Below are 22331 nucleotides of genomic sequence, written 5' to 3'. Positions count from 1 at the left end.
CCCCATGTATTACGGTAATTAAGTGGGCCACAGACACATTAAAGAGGAGACTTAGTTTGGTTCACTCGAAATTATTGACCTCACCCTGCAAACAATATTACCGTTGCTCGCAGTTTGCCTTGTACAAGATTAATAGAAGATAAAGAACCCAGATTTTAATTACACACTTTTTCTCTCCAAATGAAGAGAATCGGCAAGCTTCTCTCTCCACTGCCAAACGCAGTTTGCAAAGGACATGTGCGCTCAATTACCTTTGTTCTGTGGTCTCAACAGTGGGTTGCTATATCAAAATAATTGGATTTTGTTTAGCATATTTCCCAAAAGCATATAAATGGCCAGAAAAAAAAAATCCCAACTCCAAAGATACATTGTCAAGAGTGAGCAAAGATTTTAATTATCTGTTGACAAAAATATATGCTTCTGACTCGGTTCAACAGTGTGGGTTTTCACAGGCAAGCTAAGAAAAATGGGGCTATCTCTAATCCTTCAACTGAACTTCTTACAGAAAACATAGTTTGACTGAAACATTTTTTTAGAAAGAGGAAAGAAAACATATTTCTGACGACATAACAGGGAACAATTATATGTTTATTACCTATTAAAATGAAGCTGCTTCTTATTGCTGTTAGTTTAATCTCCCCTTAATCATCAGTTAGCAACCTTTGTGTCCCAAATCAACCATAATAAATGTATACAGCCGACTCATCAGTTTAGAGAATTTTAGCCTAACACCAAAGTAGCAGAGGCTAAAGCAGCTTCTGTTCAGAGAAAGCGATTTCTGGGTCAGTGATGGGAAGGGCCATCTGAGGCACAAGCAAGCCATCCCTGGGCGTGAAGGAGGCCACAGTAACTTACTTACCTCCAGGGGACAATGGACAGAACTTCCTGAGGACGAAAACCTGAATGCTGCTTCAGGAAGAAGACTCCTACATCTCCCTTTGCCAACTCCGTCTCCCTCTTTAGTCCAGAGGAAAACGAAGGCTGCCTCCTGGCATGCGGGCATCTGTGTCACATATTCACTCGTGTGCTTTATTCCCAGCTCACTTCTCCCCTCCCAAGCGTCCACAGAACGTTCCAGAGACCTCTCTTTTTTTCTTTCCCCTTAACCTGGCTGACCAAGAGGAAATCCCCGACAGCTGCTCCTCACTACCCTCTATCAGCAGACGTTCTGCACCTGGGTCAAACCCAATGTCTCTCAGACTTAACTGTGCATGACAATCACCTGGGGAGCTTATTGAATTACGGACACCAGGGTCCCATTGCCTCAGGACTCTGGTTCAGGAGGACCGAGCTAGAGTCTGATCATTTGCATTTCCAACGAGCTCCCAGGGAGTGCCGTTGCTGCTTGTCTCTGGGCCAAACCCTGAGTAGCACCAGTCTGGTCCAAAATGCCAGGTCTGGATCTTCAAGATGGAGGCAGTGCTGATCTAGTCTTAGCATGTCTGAGCAAGTGACTTGTCATAAAGAACAGAAGCCTGACCATACTTTACTGTGGCTCAACAAGTGGCAGTCCCCTGCCCGTCCACTCTGCAGTGAGCATGGGGATTTGTTTGTTTGGTTGGTTTGGTTTGGTGGTGTGTGTGTGTGTGTGTGTGTGTGTGTGTGTGTGTTTATTTGTGTTTGTTTGTGTGTTTGTTTGTTTGCATTAGAAATGGGAAATGGGTCCAGCAAGGAATTAACTGATGAAGAAAGATAAGTTTCACCTCATACCAGCCAGGCTCTGGACATTGTAATACATTCTACAGGATGGTGACATTTTAAGCAGATTGGACGCCCTCAGCCATCCCTAACACACGCACAACACGAAGGGGTAATGATTTTTAATTTAATGGTCATAGATGTTTAGGGTGGAGGAGGCTTCAACAGAGAGGAACATCAGGAAAGGGAGAATGTGATGTGTGGTTAAAAACCGAACACTGGGATTTAAAGTGTGGGTGAGGGGAGAGGGAAGAGGAGACAGTCTGATCATTTATTCCCTAGAGCTGTCACCGCACTGAGGAATAGCATAATAACGGCTCAGCCCGTGGATTGGCTGAGCGCCTCCATTAGAGGAATAATACATAATAAAAATGGGTTTAATAGAAAAGGTGGCAACTGTAATCACTTAATCACCGAGTCTCCTTCTAGAATAAGTTTACCGAATCTTTTGTTTTTCAATGCACAAAGCGCTCAGAGCTTCTCCCTTGGGAGGGGATGGCAGGGGAAAGGAGCTGACAGAATTACCTCAATAAATCTGCCAGGAGCCAGATACATTTTTATCACAAACATAATTGGGATCCAGATAACAGAACAGGCCAGCATTAGCCATCCGAGCACCATGGACCAGTTAGGATAGCGATAAGAGCCATAGGTCATAGGCTCCCACTGGTAAAAGCTGAAGCAAAGGATAAACTAGGAAGAAAAGAGAAACACACATGTTAGAGTGGTGCTATGAAGTATTCCTTCATTCAACAGCCATGGATTGAACCCCTGCTATGAGTCGGATGCTTTCATATCTGTTATCTCGTTTCACACCCTTAGTGACCCTGAAAGGGAAGTATTATTACTCCGTTTTCCAAATGAAGAAAGTGAATTTCAAAGAGGTGAAAACAACACATCCACTTGGCTGCTGACCCTGCATGTGCCATCTCAGAGGAACCAAGCAATGCATATGCTTGTGTCTAGACACAGACAGGCTGAGAAGACAAGTTTGGAAGATCTACACCGAGGAGACTGACGGATGAGGGGTGGCGGCTGTTTGTAAGGGGTTGTCTATAGTTTCCATAATGGATAACCAGCTTTTGTTACAATAAAGAAATCTGTTAAGTTTCTGTACTTTGATTTTTAAAATACGAATTAAATCTACTCCTCCTTGGATGGAGAATGCGGATCCAGGCGCTGCCTCTAAAGCTGGCTGAGTGACCTGGAGTTGTCCCCAAGCAGTGACTGAGCTGGGAGCTTGGTCCTATAATCAGCTATGAGACAAAGAGAATGGCCTCTCAACTGACTCAAGGTGAATGGTCCTTGAGCCCTGAGGCCAACAGCTAACCTGGGCTCTACCACTCGTTAACAGGGGCCCCTGATGTCTCCGAGTTCTCTGCTATAAAACGGATATATTTCATACCCCGTATACAACACAGGAGTTTTCTGGGAACAATAGTCTTGGTATTTATTCTAGAGTTGCCCCTCAGTTTTAAGAGAGGTCGTGATTTATTTTCTCCTGTCTCCTTTCACTGCACACTTTGGCTGGCGACAGTAGTGAGAACCCTCTGAAGTCTGGGTTAATGCAGCTGAAAGGAACAAGAGAAGACACATGCTGAAAAGAGAGGTGCCAAAATAGAACAGGGGTTCTAACTGCTCTTGCCAAGCCCTTGGGGAGGCATTGCCTTGAGAAAACTATGTTCTTCCCTGGATTCATTCTGCCTGTGGCAGCATCAGCCTAGAATAATGTACCTAATAATAATGACGTACGTCCTTCCTTCCTCCCCACTTCTCTTGTTGTTCTATCTGAAGCAGTAAAATAACTGCCCAAAAATGACTAGAGCGAATTATGTCAGGAAAAATAATATATGGACATGTTTTGGAAAAGCGTGAAGCACTACACAAATGTAAGTCATCTATATTACGGCTGCAAAGCCCAGGCTGTTGGGGCAAGTGAGTATTTCAGTGCGATAATAACTCAATACATTGATTCGAAGCAACATGAGCCTGAAGACAGCTGTTGAAAAAACTGCTCTTATGGAAAGAGATGCCTTACTCTTGGCCCCTTTTTAAACATTTGCCCCTAGAGTTATAAGCTTTATTAACGAGTCTATTGGAAGTATGGCCTAATGTATTTATGGTAAGTTGCTCCATTTCATTTACTATATAAATAGCAATTCATCTGCTTATGTGTGCACATAATTCAGTAACGTGATCTGACTATGTATACAATAATTGCATGGAGAATATTTATTGCTCTATAAATCCACGAAGGCACATATAAAAATGATCAATTTTATTTCAGGGGTTTCAAAGTAATTTAAATCCATAATCTTAGCTCGTTCTAGCACACTACAAGTATCCATTTTACAGAAGGGCAAATGGCCAAAAAAAAAAAAAAAAAAATGTTAGGCCTGGTCATTTGATACCCATTTCTACTTGCACAAATATCACATCAAACTTATCTGTGCAAATTTGTTCTTGCCTTAAATTTCCCATTGCCAAGTCAGCTGTGATAAAACTTTGCCCTCAGATTAGTCTGGCCATGAGAGATGATAATTTGGCCACTGAGTCAGACCCAAGCTGACCTTTTGCTGATGGCAGCCCAAGAAGGCTCTGGAGAGAGACTTCACTAGCTAACGATGGTGATGGAATTGACCACTTCTGCTTGTCCCTCGCGCCCAAACACAGAAGGGAAATCTGGCTCAGGATATTTTCTGAGACCTCTCCACACGTCTCTGGTGTGAGTGTTATCATGGAAATCGAGTCAAGCATAGCACAGTTTTGAGGAACTTTCGCAAAAAAACAAAACAAACAAACAAACAAAAAAACAAAGCAAGTCTTTAAAATGCCTTTTCCTTGACATTCTACTCATAAAGTTTAGATTATTTTAATCCCAAATTGGCAAACTCCACTTGAAGATAAAAGCACTGGGTTTTGAGAAATATAATATTGGAGTGTGGGCTTGAGGCCTAGATAGCCCTGAATTCAATTCTTAGCTCTGTCACCTGCAAGCTTTGTGGCCTTGGGCAAGCCACTTGGCCTCTCCCAGCCTCAGTGCACACAACTGCCAATGGGGAGAGAATCACCCACCAAGCAGAGTGGTCGGAAGCTTCAGCAACAGTGTTCACAACGTCCTGCCTCTTACTAGACCTCCACAAACAGCAGCACTGATGATTCTGTGATGTTTCTACAAAATAGAGTCAAATTCTCTGAAGCTGAACCTCTTCTAAGACAGGAGGGAAAGGTACGTAGACTCTAGCACAGATGCTGACTTTGATTCCGCCCGAGAATAAGTCATGTGTAGTATTAACTGGGGGTCATGGCAGAGCTCAGCAGAGCTGGAGAACGCCAGAGGTGGAAGAGTGTCACTTTTTCTTCCCACCAAATTAGGTAAATCCGAGTACTTCATACACTTTGTGGTCCTGAATTCAAGAGACTGGAAAGTCTATCTCACTTCCTTTCAACTCTCATGGCCCAAATCTGGTGGGACGTGTCAAATTACAGCCACTGAAATGTGAGGTACAGGTGTGGGTCTCAGTATGTCTGTGTTAGTGCAGAGGGAGATAAGTGCTGAATGGTTTTTCTGCCTAAACTTCTGTCTTTTCATAAAGAAGTTGCGGTGTTTTGATTAAAACTCACTCTGTGACAGTGAAAACGAAAAGAAAGAAAAAGTGTTTTTTTCTTTACAATTTTACTTCCATCCTGGCTTGTTTTCCTTTAGAGAAGCTGGTACCGTAAAGAAGGGTTTTCATCTGGTTTCTACTGCCACCTACTGGGTAGAGCCAGAACTGCAGCTGGCGCCCTGCAGTCTTGTGGAGATGACACCCATCACAGGTCAGGGAGGAGGAGCCGAAAAGGCAAGGTCTCCATCAGTTACTGTGCTTGGAGAGTGGACTGGGGCAAAGCCTGCAGCCTATGGCACAATAAAAAAGGTCACAGGATGTACATGTAAGTCCCTATGCAGATTTACTGACACATAAAGGGCTCTGATCTTTCAGAAGATGGATGTCAGGTGACCTAAAAATGTCATCACCATACTTGATGATGACAAAATAGTTCTCAGAAGCAATAAAAATGAACAATAAAAGTCTAATTTCTGCTATATTAGCTGTAGACTGGCTGTATTGAGTAATGGTTAGCAGCAAGAGTTTGGGAGCCAGACTGCCTCAGTTTGAACCCAGGCTGTTGCTGGTTAGTAGGTGTGCAATGCTAGGCAAGTCACACAACCTCTGGGCGTCAGTTTCCTCATCTGTAAATTGGAGATGATTGTGTCAACCCCTCAGAGCTGCTGTGGGGGAGAAATGGGGTGCTATATAGAAAGCACTTTAAACAGAGCCTGGATCCTGGTGGGCAGGGGGAAATGGGATTATTCTCTGCTATCGGTACACGAGGCAGACTGACAGAATGGGAAATGTTCCATAAGCGTGCTCCAAATAGCGCATGAGTCCTAGCTCTGCGCCCAACTGGCTGAGCACCTTTAGGCAAGTCGCTTCACCTCTCTGAACCACAGTTTCCACATCTGAAAGACAATAATAATAATACCCATCATACCAGCTTCACAGGCTCATATGCAGGCACACGCCTTGTTCAAGCATAAAGCACCACATACACATGCGAGGTGCTCGCTGCACGAAAAAGCATGCGATCCTTACAGTTAAAATGGTTGGGGTTACAAATGCCCAGCAGACTTTCCAGAAAATGTTTGGCTGAAATCCAATCATCATCTCTATATCTTCACAGAATCTTTGCAAGCCTGCAAAGAGACAAGTGGAGATGGAGCATGAGGTGCTGTGGCCGCTGGTGAGGTGGGGGCATTGGCGAGGGATGGCCCCAGCCTGGTGTCAACATGACCCCGATTATGCAGGAAACTATTAGACAAATCACTCGCCGCTGGGACTGTTAGGAAAAATTGGATGTTTAAATAGATGTTAAATCTTCTCTGCAGTGAGGTTCAAAAATGTCATCCCATGGTGACATCTCAGAAGCTCAGTTCCAGCCTGGCCGACTCAGCACATATTCACCTGCGTGGCTGTTTTCAGAGGTGGTGCTTAGCGACAACGCTGGCAAACCCAGTTAAGGTTGTGGTCGGTGAGCACAGAGTATTATGAAAGCCTTGGGATTTAAAGAGAGAATCACTGTATATTGTTTTTTGTCCCCCACCTCCCCAAGGGCATTCTTCCATGAGTCAGTTTATCTTTGCTCTGTGTAAGGTGATAATAGCGGGCAAAAACCAATGTGATTTCCAAGGGGCCATCGCCCACTTTGTTGGAACTCAAGGACTGCTGTCCTCTTGGTCACTGATTAACTTAACAAGTAACATTCAGAGCTGATAGTTCTTCCCATGCCCCTACATAACCACCAGACGCACACGCTCCTTGAAAGGAAAAGCTCTTGAGGAATGTTTTAGAATTCAGCAGTCTCTTGCATTGTTTCCTGAGTTCATCAGAAGCGTGGCTTTCTCAGAACTGTGAGATGGCCAAGCTGAAGGGACCGGAACGGTCCCCGAGTTCGAGCTCCTTCACAGTTAGCAGTTCTGACTGATGGAACAGCAGTCTCGGCTAAATTCTCCTCATTCCTTCGTCCTCTGGTCACTTGTGTGGAAGGTGGGCACCCTTGCAGGTCAAGAGGGGCAGAGGTACTCCCACTTCCCTTCTGCCTTCTCCCGTCGCGAATAAGCCCTGCACATCCTCAGCCTTCTGCCCGGAGACATTGGCCACTTGGTTGTTCCTGGGCTCTCCCAGCCCCCTTGGATTTCTGCGTCCTCAGCCCCATGAGGAGCAGGAACTCAGTCTCTGGGGGGCCCCATTTCTAGCCTTCACTTGCCATCTCTTACCCTTTGCCATCACCTGCCTGTTCCCCCCGTACCTGCTGCCATCACCTGTCTGTGCCCCCGTACCTGCTGCCATCACCTGCCTGTGCCCCCCGTACCTGCTGCCATCACCTGCCTGTGCCCCCCGTACCTGCTGCCATCACCTGCCTGTGCCCCCCGTACCTGCTGCCATCACCTGCCTGTGCCCCCCGTACCTGCTGCCATCACCTGCCTGTGCCCCCCGTACCTCACGCCATCACCTGCCTGTGCCCCCCGTACCTCACGCCATCACCTGCCTGTGCCCTCCATACCTGCTCCCTTCACCGACCAGTGCCCTCAGCCCAGACTTATCCTCCCCGGTCCTGTTTTCTCAACGTGTGCTCTCTTCTACATGAAAGTGGGGAAGGATGATGTGATATGAGAAGACAATCCTTACTGAGGTAGAAAGCAGAGACAGGGGTATTCCTTCAGGGAGGAGAACAGTTCATCTCAGCCCCTTAAAAAAAAAAATGGCCCTGATAACCTTATGTATGTTGGTCTGGGTGCTGGTTACATGGGAGTGAAAATTCGTAGAGATGTATAGTCAAGATATGTGCTCTTTCTTAGACTTCAATTGTAAAGTTTACCCCAAAAAGTCCACTCTAGCCACCACTGACACAAGAACGGATCCTGAGATCTTCAATGGCCCTCCACTCCCGGCATTTACTTCTGCTCCATAGTCCGTGCCAGGCCCAGACCCACACGTCAGCCAGCGCTTTATCACCCTGAGGCCCCACTGACAACCGTCCGAGAGGACAGCCACGCCCCGTGCCCTGTGCTGGGAACAGTCTCAAGGACTCACCCACAGCAGCTTTTCCCAGCTCCCTCTGAGCTCCCGGGGCCCAGCGAGCTTCCTGCTCTACTTTCAGGCCATCCTGACGAGGGCCAACCCCAAGCACTGGATGGTAGAAAGAGTGCTGGACCAGGAGTGAGGACCCAAGAGTTGAACTGTTCTGCCTCTCACTCACTGTGTGACCTGAGAAACAGCATCTCCCTGTCTGAGCTTCTGCTGGTTGACTGGGGGCCCTGGACCAAATGAGCTCTTAGGGACTTTCCAGGGGGGTCCATCCATGATGTAAGGAGGCTCCAAGTTTCTGCCTTGTGCCAACAGGCAAGACGTGCCTGCTTTGGGCAGCAGACCTGACCATCTCTGGATATTCGTTCATGTATTTCTTTTAGTATCATCAACACCTTCAGTGAGTGGCCTCTGGACCCTCCGGGCATACGTGAGGGGAGAAAACCAAAGGAATAGAAGTCAAAGTCGTGTCTCTGTCAGATCTGGATCACAGTGGTCCTGAAGCAAGCTTGGAAAAAAGGGTGCAGCTCTCTTATGTTTCCTGAGCAGCAGCAATGAAGCCCATTCACTGTCTTATTAAATACGGAAAACCACCAAGTTCTACCTGAGAAGCAGCCACGGTTGCTCCCTTACCGTACACATAGGAGATCCCCACGAGCTCAAAGATAGCAATGATGACGAGGGCATAGGAGGCGGCGTACGTGTCCACAAGCTGAAACATGTAAATTCCACCCTAGAAGGAAGGGAAGAGAAGCAGCCAACATCAGTGGGCCTGGATCGAGGCTCTCGTCCATTTCTAACAGGAGAGGAGAGTTGGGAGCAAACGGGAGTCAAAGAATCTCCCCTGCCTAACGCTGGTCCCTTATGTAAGCTGATGGCCTTGCCATGTCAGCAAAGCAGTCCCTCGAGAGACTCAGAGTCAACCAACAGAAGAAGCACAGAAAGCAGTCTCACAACTCACTCTTAAAAGGCAAAGATCAACATCTGAAGATGTAGATGCAAAAGCAGCCAGATTGCTTCATTTTTGCTTTAAGAATTAGGTGATCATTTCGACCCACATATCTGCATTTGATCGACTTTCGTGTAATCTTTAGGTGTCTTCGGGCATTCCTCATGCATCCCCCTTCATCTTTACCTCACTCTTTAAGTCTCTTTACAATAGATGAGGCCAAGAGACCATCTCATTCCAATCTTTCATTTTACAGATAAAGAAACTACGGCCCAAGGTCACAGAGAGAGAGCAAAGGAAATACACACACTGAGTGAGCTAACACTCAATTTACCAACCCACCCAGGACCAGAAGGAGCTCGGGTGACTGTAGACTCTGGTTTATAATGAATAATCAACGGGAAATTTCTCTGGTCAGTCCATTTGGATTTTTATATTTTCTTAAAGTAGGACACACCTGCCTCGTTGGCTGAAGAAGGCTACATCTCAATCATGATGCTCCTGGAAGAATCACTAGTGGCCAAGGTGACATATTTCCCTCTGTGGTCAGATCCCTAAGGAGCTGGAGCCAGCTACACAAAACCAGCTGTGATTTGGCTGTTTTATGAGGTCTGAGAGCTAAGGGTAAAAGGATGGATAGCCATGAGGCCCCCCCATCTGTACCCATCCCAACTTACTTGAGTGATCATTGGAAAGCCCATGATGAAGAAACAAATGCAGCAGCCCAGAGTAAAGACCGGCTTGTGTGTGCGCAGGTATTTGGGGAACTCGTCCGAGATGGAGGTCACTATGGTCTCGATGGTGGCAAACTGGAATGGTTATAGGAAAGCGGCATCTGAGACAGCCCACCCAACCCAGCAGGCTCCAACAAGCCTTTGTGTTTTCCACCAGGCAAAGTGGTATCTGTGCTAGGTTTGGTTTTTATAACTGCCGTCTCTTGATGGGACTAAAAGGGCTTATTGGGGTCCAGCACACAAGGCCAGTTAGGAGAATCCACGCAGGATATAACCTTTAAAACCTGTATCTCCGGCCTCCAGAGACTGCACTCATACTCACCCATCAGGATATTTGAAGCTTCACTTTGTATTCATGAGATGTAAATTCCTCTCCTCCAGTGTACCTGCCTTTGATCTTCAACTTGAGGGAAAATCCTCTTTACACCCAACTACTAAACTCTGAGCGCCTGTCAGCATGATTTGGAGTAGGCTCAGCCCCACGGCCATTTCCCTAAAACTCATATTATTTTCCCTTATCCAGCCCCATAGAATTTGTTTTGACACCAAAGCAGGAAGTACACAGGCTAAACCTTGCATGGAGAATGGAGAGCGCGAAATAAAGGGAGAGAGGATGGCTCCTCAGCACCATCACACGAGTCACCCACAAACACAAGGTTATCCTGAGCCCTGGGCAGGTACCTCATCATCCCTGTATAGCTGGAGGGAAAAGCTCAGGTACTGCTAAGCCCACCTCCTGCTACAGGCTGGATGCAGGACCCAGGAGCAGGGATGGAAGGGGACGGCGCTCACCATCGTGTCAAGTCCAAGCGTGAGGAGCATCAGGAAAAAGATGATGGCCCAGAACGGAGACAGGGGCAGCCTGGTTAAGGCTTCTGGGTAAACCACAAATGCAATGCCTGGCCCTGGAAGGAACAAGAACAATGAGTGCAGACAGGCCCAGCTCCAGGATCCTCTTCCTGGAAACCCACAGGGCCCTCTCTCTACTGAGATCCTGAGTTGGTACTGAGTATATGCTGCTGCCTACAGTCATTTTTTACTCATCTCCACCCATTTCCCCACTTAGACCTCAAGCTCCTTAAAGGGAAAGTCCACATCTTGGGGAACTCAGAGGAGAGGCTCAAAACTAGTGCCAAGGCAGAGATTCAGATCCCAAGGCTAGGCACTGTGCCATGCAAATAACACAAAGCCCCCATCTTTGTATGGACGTGTTGGGAGGAGAATATAATAATTACCCTCTAGAATAGTGCTTCTCAACCAGGGGTGATTACCCCGGGGGTATTTGGCACTGTCTGGAGACAGTTTTGATTCTCACAACTGGGATGTCAGAGGATGATTACTGGTGTCTAGTCTGTTAAGGCCAGGGATGCTTAGCAGCATGGGGCATTCCTCACAAGGAAGTTATTCCACCCAAATGTCAATAGTGCTGAGGTTGAGAAACCCTGTTCTAAAGGTTTCTCCCAGAATGACATCATCCCTCGCCCCCCCCCCAACTACCCTTCCTCCCACTCACTCCTCCAGGAGAAGCCATTTACATAAAACATGAATCAATGTAATGCTTTTAGGATCTTGCCCTACAAAGGCTTGGTAAAGGGGCAGGGGGATACATCAGTCCATGGGGTAATTAACAGGTGATGAAGTATAGCGCTTAAGTGTTGAGAGATCAGACAGATCTGGGTCCAAATTCAGACTCCATGACTTACCAGCTGTGTACCCCTAGACAACTTATTTAATTTTCATGAGCCTCAATTTTGCCCATCTGTACAATGGGGATACCAATAGGGTACCTTACAGAGCAGTTATGAAGAACGGATGAGAAAACAAAGGCAAAGCAGTGAAAATAATGCCTCACACATCATCAACACTTGCAGACTATCAGCTTTTCTTGTGAGTGGACAATGAACTTGGAAGCTAGCAGTTCTGATTCAGGGTTTCCAAAGAATACCGCATGTGGTCTCGGAGGAGGATATCTGTGCTGCAGTTTCCTTGCCGTCATGAAGCCCTGCCAGCGATTCCCGTCTGCCTCATGACCTCACTAGGAAGACTACGTAACTCAAGATGGCTAAACCTCGTCCGTTATGAATTTCCTTGTAAGGATAAAACTAAATAATGGACAGACACAAGTGAATGCTGGGATAACCGGCAGCCAGCACACGTCTAGAAACCAGAAATCGCAGCAACTGGCATTTTTGCCCCTCAAGCACAACAGCACTTTTTAAACTGGAATTTATCCCAGTGTTGCCCGGGGTCTTGGGGTATTTCAAGAAAAAAGCCCCGAATGCCTCAGATACCCCTGCTTTATGCATTTATTAAGCAGACGGTAGACCCAGCCTTGGAAGGCTCCCTCTGTGAACCATAAAAGAAAAGTCTGCATTAAACTATAGTGTAAAAGCAGTCTTGAACACAGAACGCCGAGGAAGGCAGTTCAGTGCTCTCGCAACAGTCGGACCATAAAGTGGACTCGAGATGTTGAAATGGCCACTATCGGAGGCCCTGGGCTGACTGCTTTAACAGGATTCAGTCCTTTGGGCTTCACTGCTTTTTCAGGGAGACAGTGATTTCAAAATATGCGGCCTGCTTCCATTTCAGCTGCCCCCTACAGTACACAGATAAAGACGTCATTTTCAGCAAACTCCATTCATCCAACATGGCTGGGGAGTGGATCTTAAAATTACGTTTCGTACATTATTTTGTTGAGTTCAGATTTCCCTTTTCCTCAAAAGATGGATTGTCTGAGCTACAGCAGAGTTTCCCTCAGATGAGGCCCATGTGTCTGGTAGAGGCCAAGTCCTGTCTCTCTCTAAACCCACTGGTACGCAGTACAGCTCAGTCGCTGGAGTGCAGGCTCCACTCCTCGTGGACTGGAAAACTGCTGCTGCCTCTTACCAGCTTTGGGGCCTTAGGTAAGACTTGTTCTCTCTGGACAAAACTGTTTCTTTATCCATACAGTGGAGATAACAGGACCTCCCCTCATCAAGTTTCTGTGAGAATGACAGGTGCTGATAAATGGCGCAGAAGAATGCCTGGACACCGTGAGAACTCAGGAAGCACAGAACACTGTTACTCTTCCCATGAGCGGGGACCAAAGGGGCTCTGAATGCCAGCAACTTGGACAGGCCCCCAGAGACCTACGGGGACAGCATCCTTCATCCTAGAGAGCCACTAAAGACACAGCCAGGGGCTCTGGTCAATGCAATATGTCAAGACCCGCAACTTGGCCGTGAAACCTATCACAAATGGATGAGCTCTGAGAGGCTATTCCACCTGAACCCTTGTGCCTTTGGGCAAAAGGGTTGGCATCCAGGCAACAGATAGATGCCTGGATGGTCAGGCCTATTTGAGAGTGTTCATTTTGATTAACAGGTCTCTGAACTATTAGGGGGCAAGGGAACCAAGGCAGCACTTCCTAGTGGGCTGCTTACCTGACGGGGACCACCTAGACCTGTGACCTCTAAATACCACACTCACATTTGTGCCCATGTACTCTGGTCTCACCCAGTCTTTCTGCAGCTGGATGAGTATCTTGGTAGGGCTTCCGGTTGGGCTTGACCATGAGTCACCGCCCCACAGGTAGACATCCTGCTCACTGGGAGGGGATTCTAAAAGGTTGGCTTTCCAGGAAGGTGCTTTTCTGGAGTAGATGCCTCGAGAAGAACATGCCTCTTCCCTATGTTCATTGTAAAAGGAGAGGACAGCTTGGTCTCATCACCCATCCCACTCTCGGGCCCCTAAAACTCTAATATGGCCAAGATTTGGGGTAATGACTGTGATAAAATTGCCTCCCTTAGAAGGGAGCAGTAAACAAAATATTGTTAGGTCATTAAAGAGAACCTGTTTTTGACTAAAGACCAAAATGAAGTTACTAATGTTGAGTCAGCAAAAATGCACTGCGTGCCTATATGCCAATCTTGCCCAGCTAGGAGGGAGTGGGGCTGGCATTTAATGCAGGCCAGACCCAAAATCTCTGTTCTATATTCGTCAGACCCCCATTATACCAGGGAAACCAGACAAGCCTGTAAAGCACATAGAAGAATGCAAGCAAACGCAGATGAGCAGGGCCAGCTGCCCCTCAGGGTCTGGGAGAAGGCCTCACGGGCCACTGCTTCCTCCCCTGTGGGGATGACGCCCACTGTCCCTGTGCTGGTGACAATGAGAAACTATCCGTTATTAACACAACACCTTAGAACCTGGTCGAAGTGCTCTTCTCCCTGTCCAAATCAGAGGAAGCGAAAATCTGGAAAGGGAACATTTCAGAGAGAAACACAGGCAATTGTCTGATGCTTCCTATGTAAAGGAAAAACCAAATTCCATTTGGGTTTTAATAACATGTGTCCCCCAAATCCCTTTCCTGGGGCAGGAAAGAGCTCAGCTGCTCAGAAGCTCACTCATGTGGCCCATGTCTCATGAATCATTCTGGCAACTCGGCCACTGGTTCACACTGAGCTCAATAGTGTCACAAAAATAACAAAACACCTCAGATCTGCTAGACAGTGGGGCAGGACCTACCTACCTACTCCAGCTGCTCTGCTGGAAGAATTGAGGAGGACCGCTGGGGTGGCACAGCACCCCTGGAGACAAAGCCTTCTCTCCCGTCTCTTTCTCTCCCTGCCCCCCAGGGAGCTGAGAATTTTCAATGGGAGAGGCATCGGCTCAGCTCCTCTAATTTAGTGCACTGCTACAGAACCAAACATCCCCTGGGTTTCACACTCTCCAGGGAGAGATAATTACCCCCCTGGAATATGCTGGCTCTTTAACTCTTTGAGGCCAGCAGTGCACCATCCGCACCACCGATGCAGTAATTAATTATCCTTGGGGAGCCAGGAGAGACCCAGCAGCCCACCAAGAAGATGACATTTCTAGGGCTTCGTTTTCTCATGTGCTTGTATCTGAGCTATTATCTGAGAATTGCAGGGGGCTCGAAGAAAGATGACTACACAGAAAAGCCACTCACAGGTACACACCCTGGATTGTCTAGGGCCCACAATCATGTCCCCACAGCCCCTGGCACGGTCCCCACACTGAGCCATCCCCTGAATGTCTAATTACAGAATGATAATGGTAGACAGTAGTCACAATGAAATTCCCAAATCCTGGAAAATCTACTCAACACCCAAATCCTTTGTAGAACAACGCTGGGTGGAAATAGAGTTAAATACAAATATTAAACACTCTGCAAAATGGTGTGCTAGAAATATGGATTCAATGAGATATAAATGAAAGCTGGCTGTAAACTCGGAAGTACCACACAAATGTTAGCCATGAATATAGTGAGGACTTGGGTAGAGAATAAACATTTATTCTACATCCCTTTGACTGCCACCATCCAACCTTTCCTCCACCTGGGGGTGAAAAAAAAAGATCTGCAGGTCTGCCTTGCTAACTAAGCAGAAAGCCCTGACAGCACATTTGACCTAACCATCAGGAAAGTGCTTTGTCAGGAAAAGGCTGCTCTGAAGTCAATGCTTTTATGAAGCATTAGCGCTCGGTTTCTACAGAGTCCTCTGCAAGGAGCGCCGTCCTACAGCAGGCTGTGCCCTCTGCAGTTCCAGGGACAGTGGTGTGCCTGCTGAATCCTCCACCCACACCTAACGGGAGGAACAGGGGTAGACCTGACTTAGGCTGGAGCTGAGTGAAGAGGGAAGACGGAAAATGAAGCAGGGGAGAGGGGAGTGGACACGGGCTTTTATAGCGAGGCCTATGGTTAGGGACTGGCCGGCCCTAACCCTGCATGAGCTTCTGCTGAGAAAATCTCTGTCCCTCTGCAAAGGGGAACCCAGGCTGCCCTACCCTCGACCCTGCTCCAGAGGCTAACTTCCCAGAAGAGCATAAATTAGGATCTCGTGACGTGAGCCTGGACCCTGCCCTGCAACGGCAAGGTGACAACTACACTGTACCTTGATCTGCCACATTCTCAATGTTGACCTTGCGTTCATTGGCCATGAAGCCAATCACCGAAAAGATGACAAAGCCGGCAAAGATGCTCGTGGCACTGTTGGTGCAGGTGACGATTAGGGTGTCCCTGGAAGAAGAAACGAGAGATGGCTGTTAGATGTGCTTGGTGAGTAGGAAGGGACGAGGGGAGGGGCACACAATGCCATTTCTAAACACATGCGCACTGCAGGCTGGCCTCGTTTTCTCTTATTCACAAGGAAAGGAACAACCAGCCCTAACCACAGACTCCCATAGGCTGAATTTATAAGCACCAAATGGCTCAAACAGATCTCCCCAAACCGTCCTCTGGCTCCACGTGCTGCAGAACCAGGTCTCCCCTCATTGCAGTGACAGAGGCAAGTCTGTCCATCAGAGCAGGAATTGAAAGGATAGGGCCTTTTGAGGACAGGAGTGATGGATGAGAGAAAGGAAGGCAGTGAGACCATGAAATGCCACCACGGTATAAAGACAGCCTGGCGTTGGGGCCCCCCAGCTGAGAAGAGAAGGGGGAAGAGGAGGGGAGAGGCCAGAGCTCCACTTTTATTCCAGGGCCCTAGCCTGCCCTGTCCAGCCATCCTAGACTCAAGAAACGTCAGTTAGATGGAGCCTCAGGGCCAAATTCAAATCCTGATTCACCTACATGTTAGCGGGGGCATGATCTTGAGCAAGTCACTTTCTTTCCACTCTGATTTTAAGTAGTGGCAACGACCCTACCTCCCTTGCTGTTGTCATGAGGACAGAACGAGAGGGTGCCTGCATGGCACAGAGCCTGGCACAGAGCAAGTGCTCAGGAAACAACCCGTCTTGGCTGGACCATTAGTTTACTGGAGAGGAAACAGAGGCCCAGGGGGAGGTAATAGACTAATTAACGGGAGGTGATGATTTGAATCCAGGTTCCCTGCCTCTCAGGCCCATGTCCTTTCTGCCACGTCACACAGCCTCGTTTCTAACAAAGCACAGAGCAATGCTGGCCCCTTGGACGGTGTTCAGCCTGATTCTGGGGTCATCAGTTAATGAGCAGCTGTAATCAAAGCAGCGCAAAGACCGTAGTCTGGCATTCCAGCTGTTTGGGGCTGCACCGTGTGCCCCTGAAATGCGTGTGTTGACATCCTAACCCCCCAGGTCCTCAAAATGTGACTGTACTTGGAGAGAGGGTCTTTAAACAGGTGATTAAGTTAAAAGGAAGGCATTAGGGTGGGTCCTAGTCCAATACGACTGGTGCCCTCATAAGAAGAGGTGATTAGGACACACATACACGTGCAGAGGGAAGACCAGGTGAAGACACAGAGAGAGAAGGTGGACACCTACAAGGCAAGATGAGAAGCCTCACAGAAACCATCCCTGTCGACACCTTGACCTTGGACTTCTAGCTGCCAGAACGGAGAAAATTCTGTTGTTTAGGTCACCCATTCGGTGGTATTTGTGATGGCAACTCTAGTAAACTAATAGAAAGGACGTCTCCAGCTTCTGCTCTCAACCCACTGACCCACTCTTGCCCACATCCCTAGCGGCACACTTGTTCCCGCTAGCTGTTTCTGTCACCTGAAAACATTCCCTCCTCCCCTGCACCCATTGAAATCGGGCCCTGGATAGAGCTCACTTTTGTGAGGTGATGCCAGCCATCCTAGGCCACAGCTGAATTATACTCTTCTCTTCTTGATTCACAAAATATCTCATATTACAGTAATAATAATAATAATAATAATAATAATAGCAACTGGGGTTTATTGAGCACCTACTATGTGCAAAATGTTTCTCTTACATCTTTGCATACATCATCTCTTACCCCTCAACATAATATTATAATATGAATTTCACAGATGAGAAAACAGAGTCTCAGAGAAGGGAAGCATCTTGCCCACATCTTGGAGTTTTAGTAAATGGTGAAGTCATAACTCAAAAGTAATTCCTTCCTTCCTGCTTTCCCTCCTTCCCTCTCTCTTTCCTTCCTTTCTATCAGCCCCACCAGAGGACGGGCCTTGTTTTCCTATTGCCTGTCATAGACAAATTTAACTTTCAGATATCATCTCCCCCAGGAGCTGTCCAGGCTCTCTCAGGTCTTTGGGGTTCCAGAGCCCCCCCCCAATATCACATTGCCCAAATGTCATTATCATCAAAATCACCTCAGGATCCTGTCTGAATATGTAGATTCCTGGGCCCGCTCCCCCTCCAGACGTTCTGATTAATAGATTTGGGAGGGGACTCAAAGTTTGCTTTTTTTCCCCCAGCTTTACTGAGGTATAACTGACAAATAAAATTCCATTCAATTTAAAGTATACAACGTAATGATTTGCTATATGTACACATTGTGACAGGATCCCCACCACTGAGGTAATTACCAAATCCATTGCCAAGGCTCTCTTTTCTTTTAGGGAGCCTCTAAAAAATATTTATCAAGTGACTGAACGACCATACTTCATCAGTGACTACCATCTGACTAGACCCAAGGACTAGACAGCTTACAAAATGACTGTCCCGGGACACATCTCCAGAGAGGCTCAGTTCCATCCCATGTGTCCAAGTCAGCAGTGCAAGTTGGGGTCCAGGCCACGAGAAGCCAGCATCTGGGCCTTAGCAGTGGCTTTCACCTACGCCAGAGCAAACTCTGGTTCTACTTCAGGTGAAATGTGAGGATGTGGCCTCACGTGTCTGATGCTTCAACCCATTGTTCTGTCCCCAGGTCCTAGTCCCACTCACCAGCCACCTCTGGGACTTGAAGCGCCTCCACATACCTGTAGCAGTTGTTGTGGAATTTGTTGTAAGAAGAGAGAGTGATCAGGCCTCCCCACGCAGCAGACAAGGAGAAGAAAATCTGAGTGGCAGCATCTTTCCACACCTGGGAGGCAAAAGGGGAGAAGAAGAAGTGTCAAGGTCACTGGAAGAGGCTGGCCTATGGAAGGGGAGTCCGCCATCTCCCCAGGGGAAACAGTCAGGGACAAGATGCCTTTTGCACCGATGTGAATGAGAAACACCCATCATTTGTGCTGGAAGCCAAAAAGGCGGGATATTACCCGGGAGATCTCAACGCCATTCTGATCAAAGGAGAGGAACTCAATCAACGGCACACACACATTTCATGCGTCTGTTCCCTACCGTGTAAGACTCAACAGAAGGGGAGAACCCTTTATTTCGCTGCATACACCCTCAAAACACATTTTGCAGCAGCGAGATATATTCGTGGATATAAAGGATAAACCTTTTTAATTGCTATTCATACAGATTACAACTGCTACTGCAAGTCGGAAATTCTATAGCCCCTCATCTTAGGAAAGCAACCCCTGTGCCACCGCCCAGTGGGTTTTATGGTGCCACATCCTTCTTGAACTTGGCTGACATAGTCTCTTGGTTCTCTTGGTGATTTCTCTTAATTGTCCTCATAAAACCCCAGAAGGCCTCTCAAGAGTTTTTGAGCTAGAGAGTTATCTGATTTATATGAGGGATCTCTTATCATTTTTATAAATTAAATCTGGTGTTCAAATTGTGTTTAAAATCTGCAGAGAGACCATTTGAGCATGTGCCAGCAAAGTCGGGGCCTCCCCTGGTATCCATTCTCCCACACTCCTTAGTAACAAAGCTGTGGTTTCAAGTAAAGGTGGCCATTCTCCAGCTGAAGGACCACCTCCCAGCCTCAAGGAGATATGCAGCTAGGAGAGGATAATCACATGATTTAGTTTCTGGCCAACGATGTGAAAACCGCATATGATGTGGGACTTCCAGGGTTCCCCCACTTTTAAAGAGAGGGTAGGTGCCTATCTCCACCCCTTTCCTCACCCCTTTGTGCTACCTGGAATGCTGATACGATGGCTGGAGCTCTGGCAGCCATATGGAAGCTATTCACTGAAGATGGTGGGACAGAAACACAGGAGCCTGGGCCCTTAATGACCCTACAGAGCCGCCCAACCCATTGGGCTGCTTTAGTGCGTGTAAGTGAAAGAAACTTTTCTCTTGTGTATCTTGTCATCACTTGGAGGTTTTCCATTATGTGTAAACTCAATCTGAGCTATGTGCTCTTAACATATTCTGGAAACACATAGATTTCTTTAAGGTGAGAAAACTCACTTCTTATTAAACACTCACCCCCTCATTTTAAAACCTAAAGGACTGGGAATTTTAGAGTAAGATGTGCTGGTACAGAATATGCCAAGGGACGAGGCAAGTGCGTGCTGGCTCTGTCAGCGTGCCAGAGGTACTCAAATGAGTCTGAGCTCTTTAAATTAGAATCGCTTGTGGTCTGCCTAAGCGCTGTTATTTTCCAATCAGCAAAACTCCATTTCCTATACACTATAATTAGTAACAGAGAAGCGGCGTGAGGTCACTCACAGTTATTCATGGGGTTTCATTCTTCACTTCGGCCTCTGCTGCTACCCTAGATGTAGGACAACTATTCCAGGAAACTGAAAAACCCCAGGTGCCCACTTCTCCCTGAAGACTTCCTGAGCGCGTAATGCGTCAAGATGCTCAGGACCTTGTAAAAGGAAACAGCAAGATGCCCTGTGGGAGGAGGTCTGACCCCTTCTGGCAAACAGTGTCCCAGCTCGGGACCCATCCCCGTGTGCCGTTTCCCCACACACACACGTTTTGTAAACAAAAGCACAAGCCCACCGTGGCATCCGTGAGTTTCTCCCACTTAGGTGTGATGAAATACCAAATCCCAGCACCAGCTCCAGGCAGGGTGACCCCTCGGATGAGGAGAATCACGAGCACGACGTATGGGAACGTGGCCGTGAAGTACACCACCTGGAAAAACCATCCAACAGAGAGACGGATTGAGCACACCTGCCGCCTGCGGAACGTGCCGAAGGAGCCTCAGCAGAGGCAGAGTGGGGTCTGTCACCTGGAAACGAGCCCCGGATGCTGAGGGCATCCAGGTAGTTTGCCCCAAACTCTGCCAGGGCTGGGGTCACGGGAAAGGCACTGGGACCAAAGGTAAATCAGAGAGGACACCCAAGGCTGTGGGGTGAGTGGCTAGGAAAGATCTTAGCCCACCCAGCTGCTGAGTGGACAACTCCCCCAGGAACCACTGAGGAAGGAAGGCTGCCTCCCTCCTCCTTAACTCCTATGCCACCCTCTGCTTGTGGCCCCAAATTCCACCATTAGAGATGAATCCTTTTAGCGTGAGCCTTCCATCCTTGTTTATACAGACATCGTAAGTAAGGCAACCCAGTGAGGTAAAAAGACCCTGATCTTAGAATTACACACATTTAGATTTAAAAGAAATTGCATCTCTGGTACTGAGTAGCCCTGAGAACTTGGACAAGCTACTAAGCTCCCTGCATCTCAGTTTCTGCATCTGTAAACGGGGACAATAGCACCTTTCTTAAACATAAATAATTGTGAGGATTAAAATGAACCCCTAGCATAGTGTCTGATTGATAATAGGTGGACATTAAATACAGGTAAGTTCAATGAGTCTTTACCAAGGGCCTACTATGCACTGGGCACTGGGCCAGACACGAGATGCACATAGATGAAGGGAAGACCTAGAAGACCCAGAGACAGTGTCTGCGTTAGGGGAGAAACTACACACACAGGACATTCTGAAGACCAGGAGACGGCACTGTGCTCCACCTGGGAGTAAACTAAAAGATTCAGGAAGATGCCACATGAGCTGGATCTCAGAGTCCAAGTGCAACTGAAGGAGGTGAGGCGAGGTGGGAAGGTGAAGGAAGACAGTGGGCAAGCAGGTGTGTGAGGGCAAAGCTCTAATCACTCACTATTAGGATAGAATCCAGTTGAGGCTGAGAGCGAGGGAAGGGCCTTGGAGACATGGCAGGAGACTATGTCACGGGGGCCTAGAAAGTCAGCCAAAGGATGCCCCTGGACAAGAGGTTGGGACCAGAGTCAGGAAACACCTGGGAGGTAACATCGGCAGAACTGGAGGACTATGGTTGGAGGGGATGGGTGGGAGACACTTTCCTTCCTTATCTGTCAATCAAACCTGGGGGTGAAAAAAGGGCTTGGGATAAGGCCTTGGTAGATGGAGAGAAGAGCAGACTGTGCGAGTTCAGGTTCCCCAGCCCCACAGGCCTAAGTTCAAATCCCAGCTCCAGCACTTACTATCTGGGTCACCTTGGGAAGGGACTTAACCTTCAGAATCTGTTTCCTCACCTGCAAAGTGGCGATAACAACAACATATACCTCACAGGGCTGCAGGAAAAGCACAACGGGACAACCCATTCAAAATGGTACAGACCTGGAGGCACTAGAAGCAGAAGTGCCTCTTCAGTCTTGCCTGGGACTCACCAGTCCTAAATTGAATAACACTGACAACCTTAGGCTCACAAGCCGGTTTCATCCCAAAAGTGCATTAAAAGACACTCGGAAGGGTGAGGTTAAGCTCCCATCCCGGGCCACCAAACCCTCTCTGATTTGGGGGGGGGGGGGGGCATG

General features: G+C 47.7%; 1 protein-coding gene across 6 annotated transcripts in view; it reads right to left on the bottom strand.

Annotated features, from left to right (window-relative positions):
• Window positions 1-22331, bottom strand: part of SLC6A5 (solute carrier family 6 member 5) — a 51445-nt gene that overhangs the window by 4845 nt on the left and 24269 nt on the right. For all 6 annotated transcript variants that reach the window (XM_074336135.1, XM_019742625.2, XM_019742624.2 and 3 more), the window contains exons 8-15: window positions 20544-20678; window positions 18674-18777; window positions 15905-16029; window positions 10803-10915; window positions 9954-10085; window positions 8961-9060; window positions 6336-6436; window positions 2224-2391 (exon numbers count right to left, since the gene is read on the bottom strand). In XM_074336135.1, coding sequence (XP_074192236.1) covers window positions 2224-2391; window positions 6336-6436; window positions 8961-9060; window positions 9954-10085; window positions 10803-10915; window positions 15905-16029; window positions 18674-18777; window positions 20544-20678 — 978 coding nt within the window. The remainder of the gene's footprint in view (window positions 1-2223; window positions 2392-6335; window positions 6437-8960; window positions 9061-9953; window positions 10086-10802; window positions 10916-15904; window positions 16030-18673; window positions 18778-20543; window positions 20679-22331) is intronic.

The sequence above is a fragment of the Rhinolophus sinicus genome, linkage group LG06, assembly GCF_036562045.2.
Source record: "Rhinolophus sinicus isolate RSC01 linkage group LG06, ASM3656204v1, whole genome shotgun sequence".
NCBI classification, from domain to species: Eukaryota; Metazoa; Chordata; class Mammalia; order Chiroptera; family Rhinolophidae; genus Rhinolophus; species Rhinolophus sinicus.
Note: the sequence above shows the minus strand (reverse complement) of the source record. Positions and strands in the feature narration are given on the sequence as shown.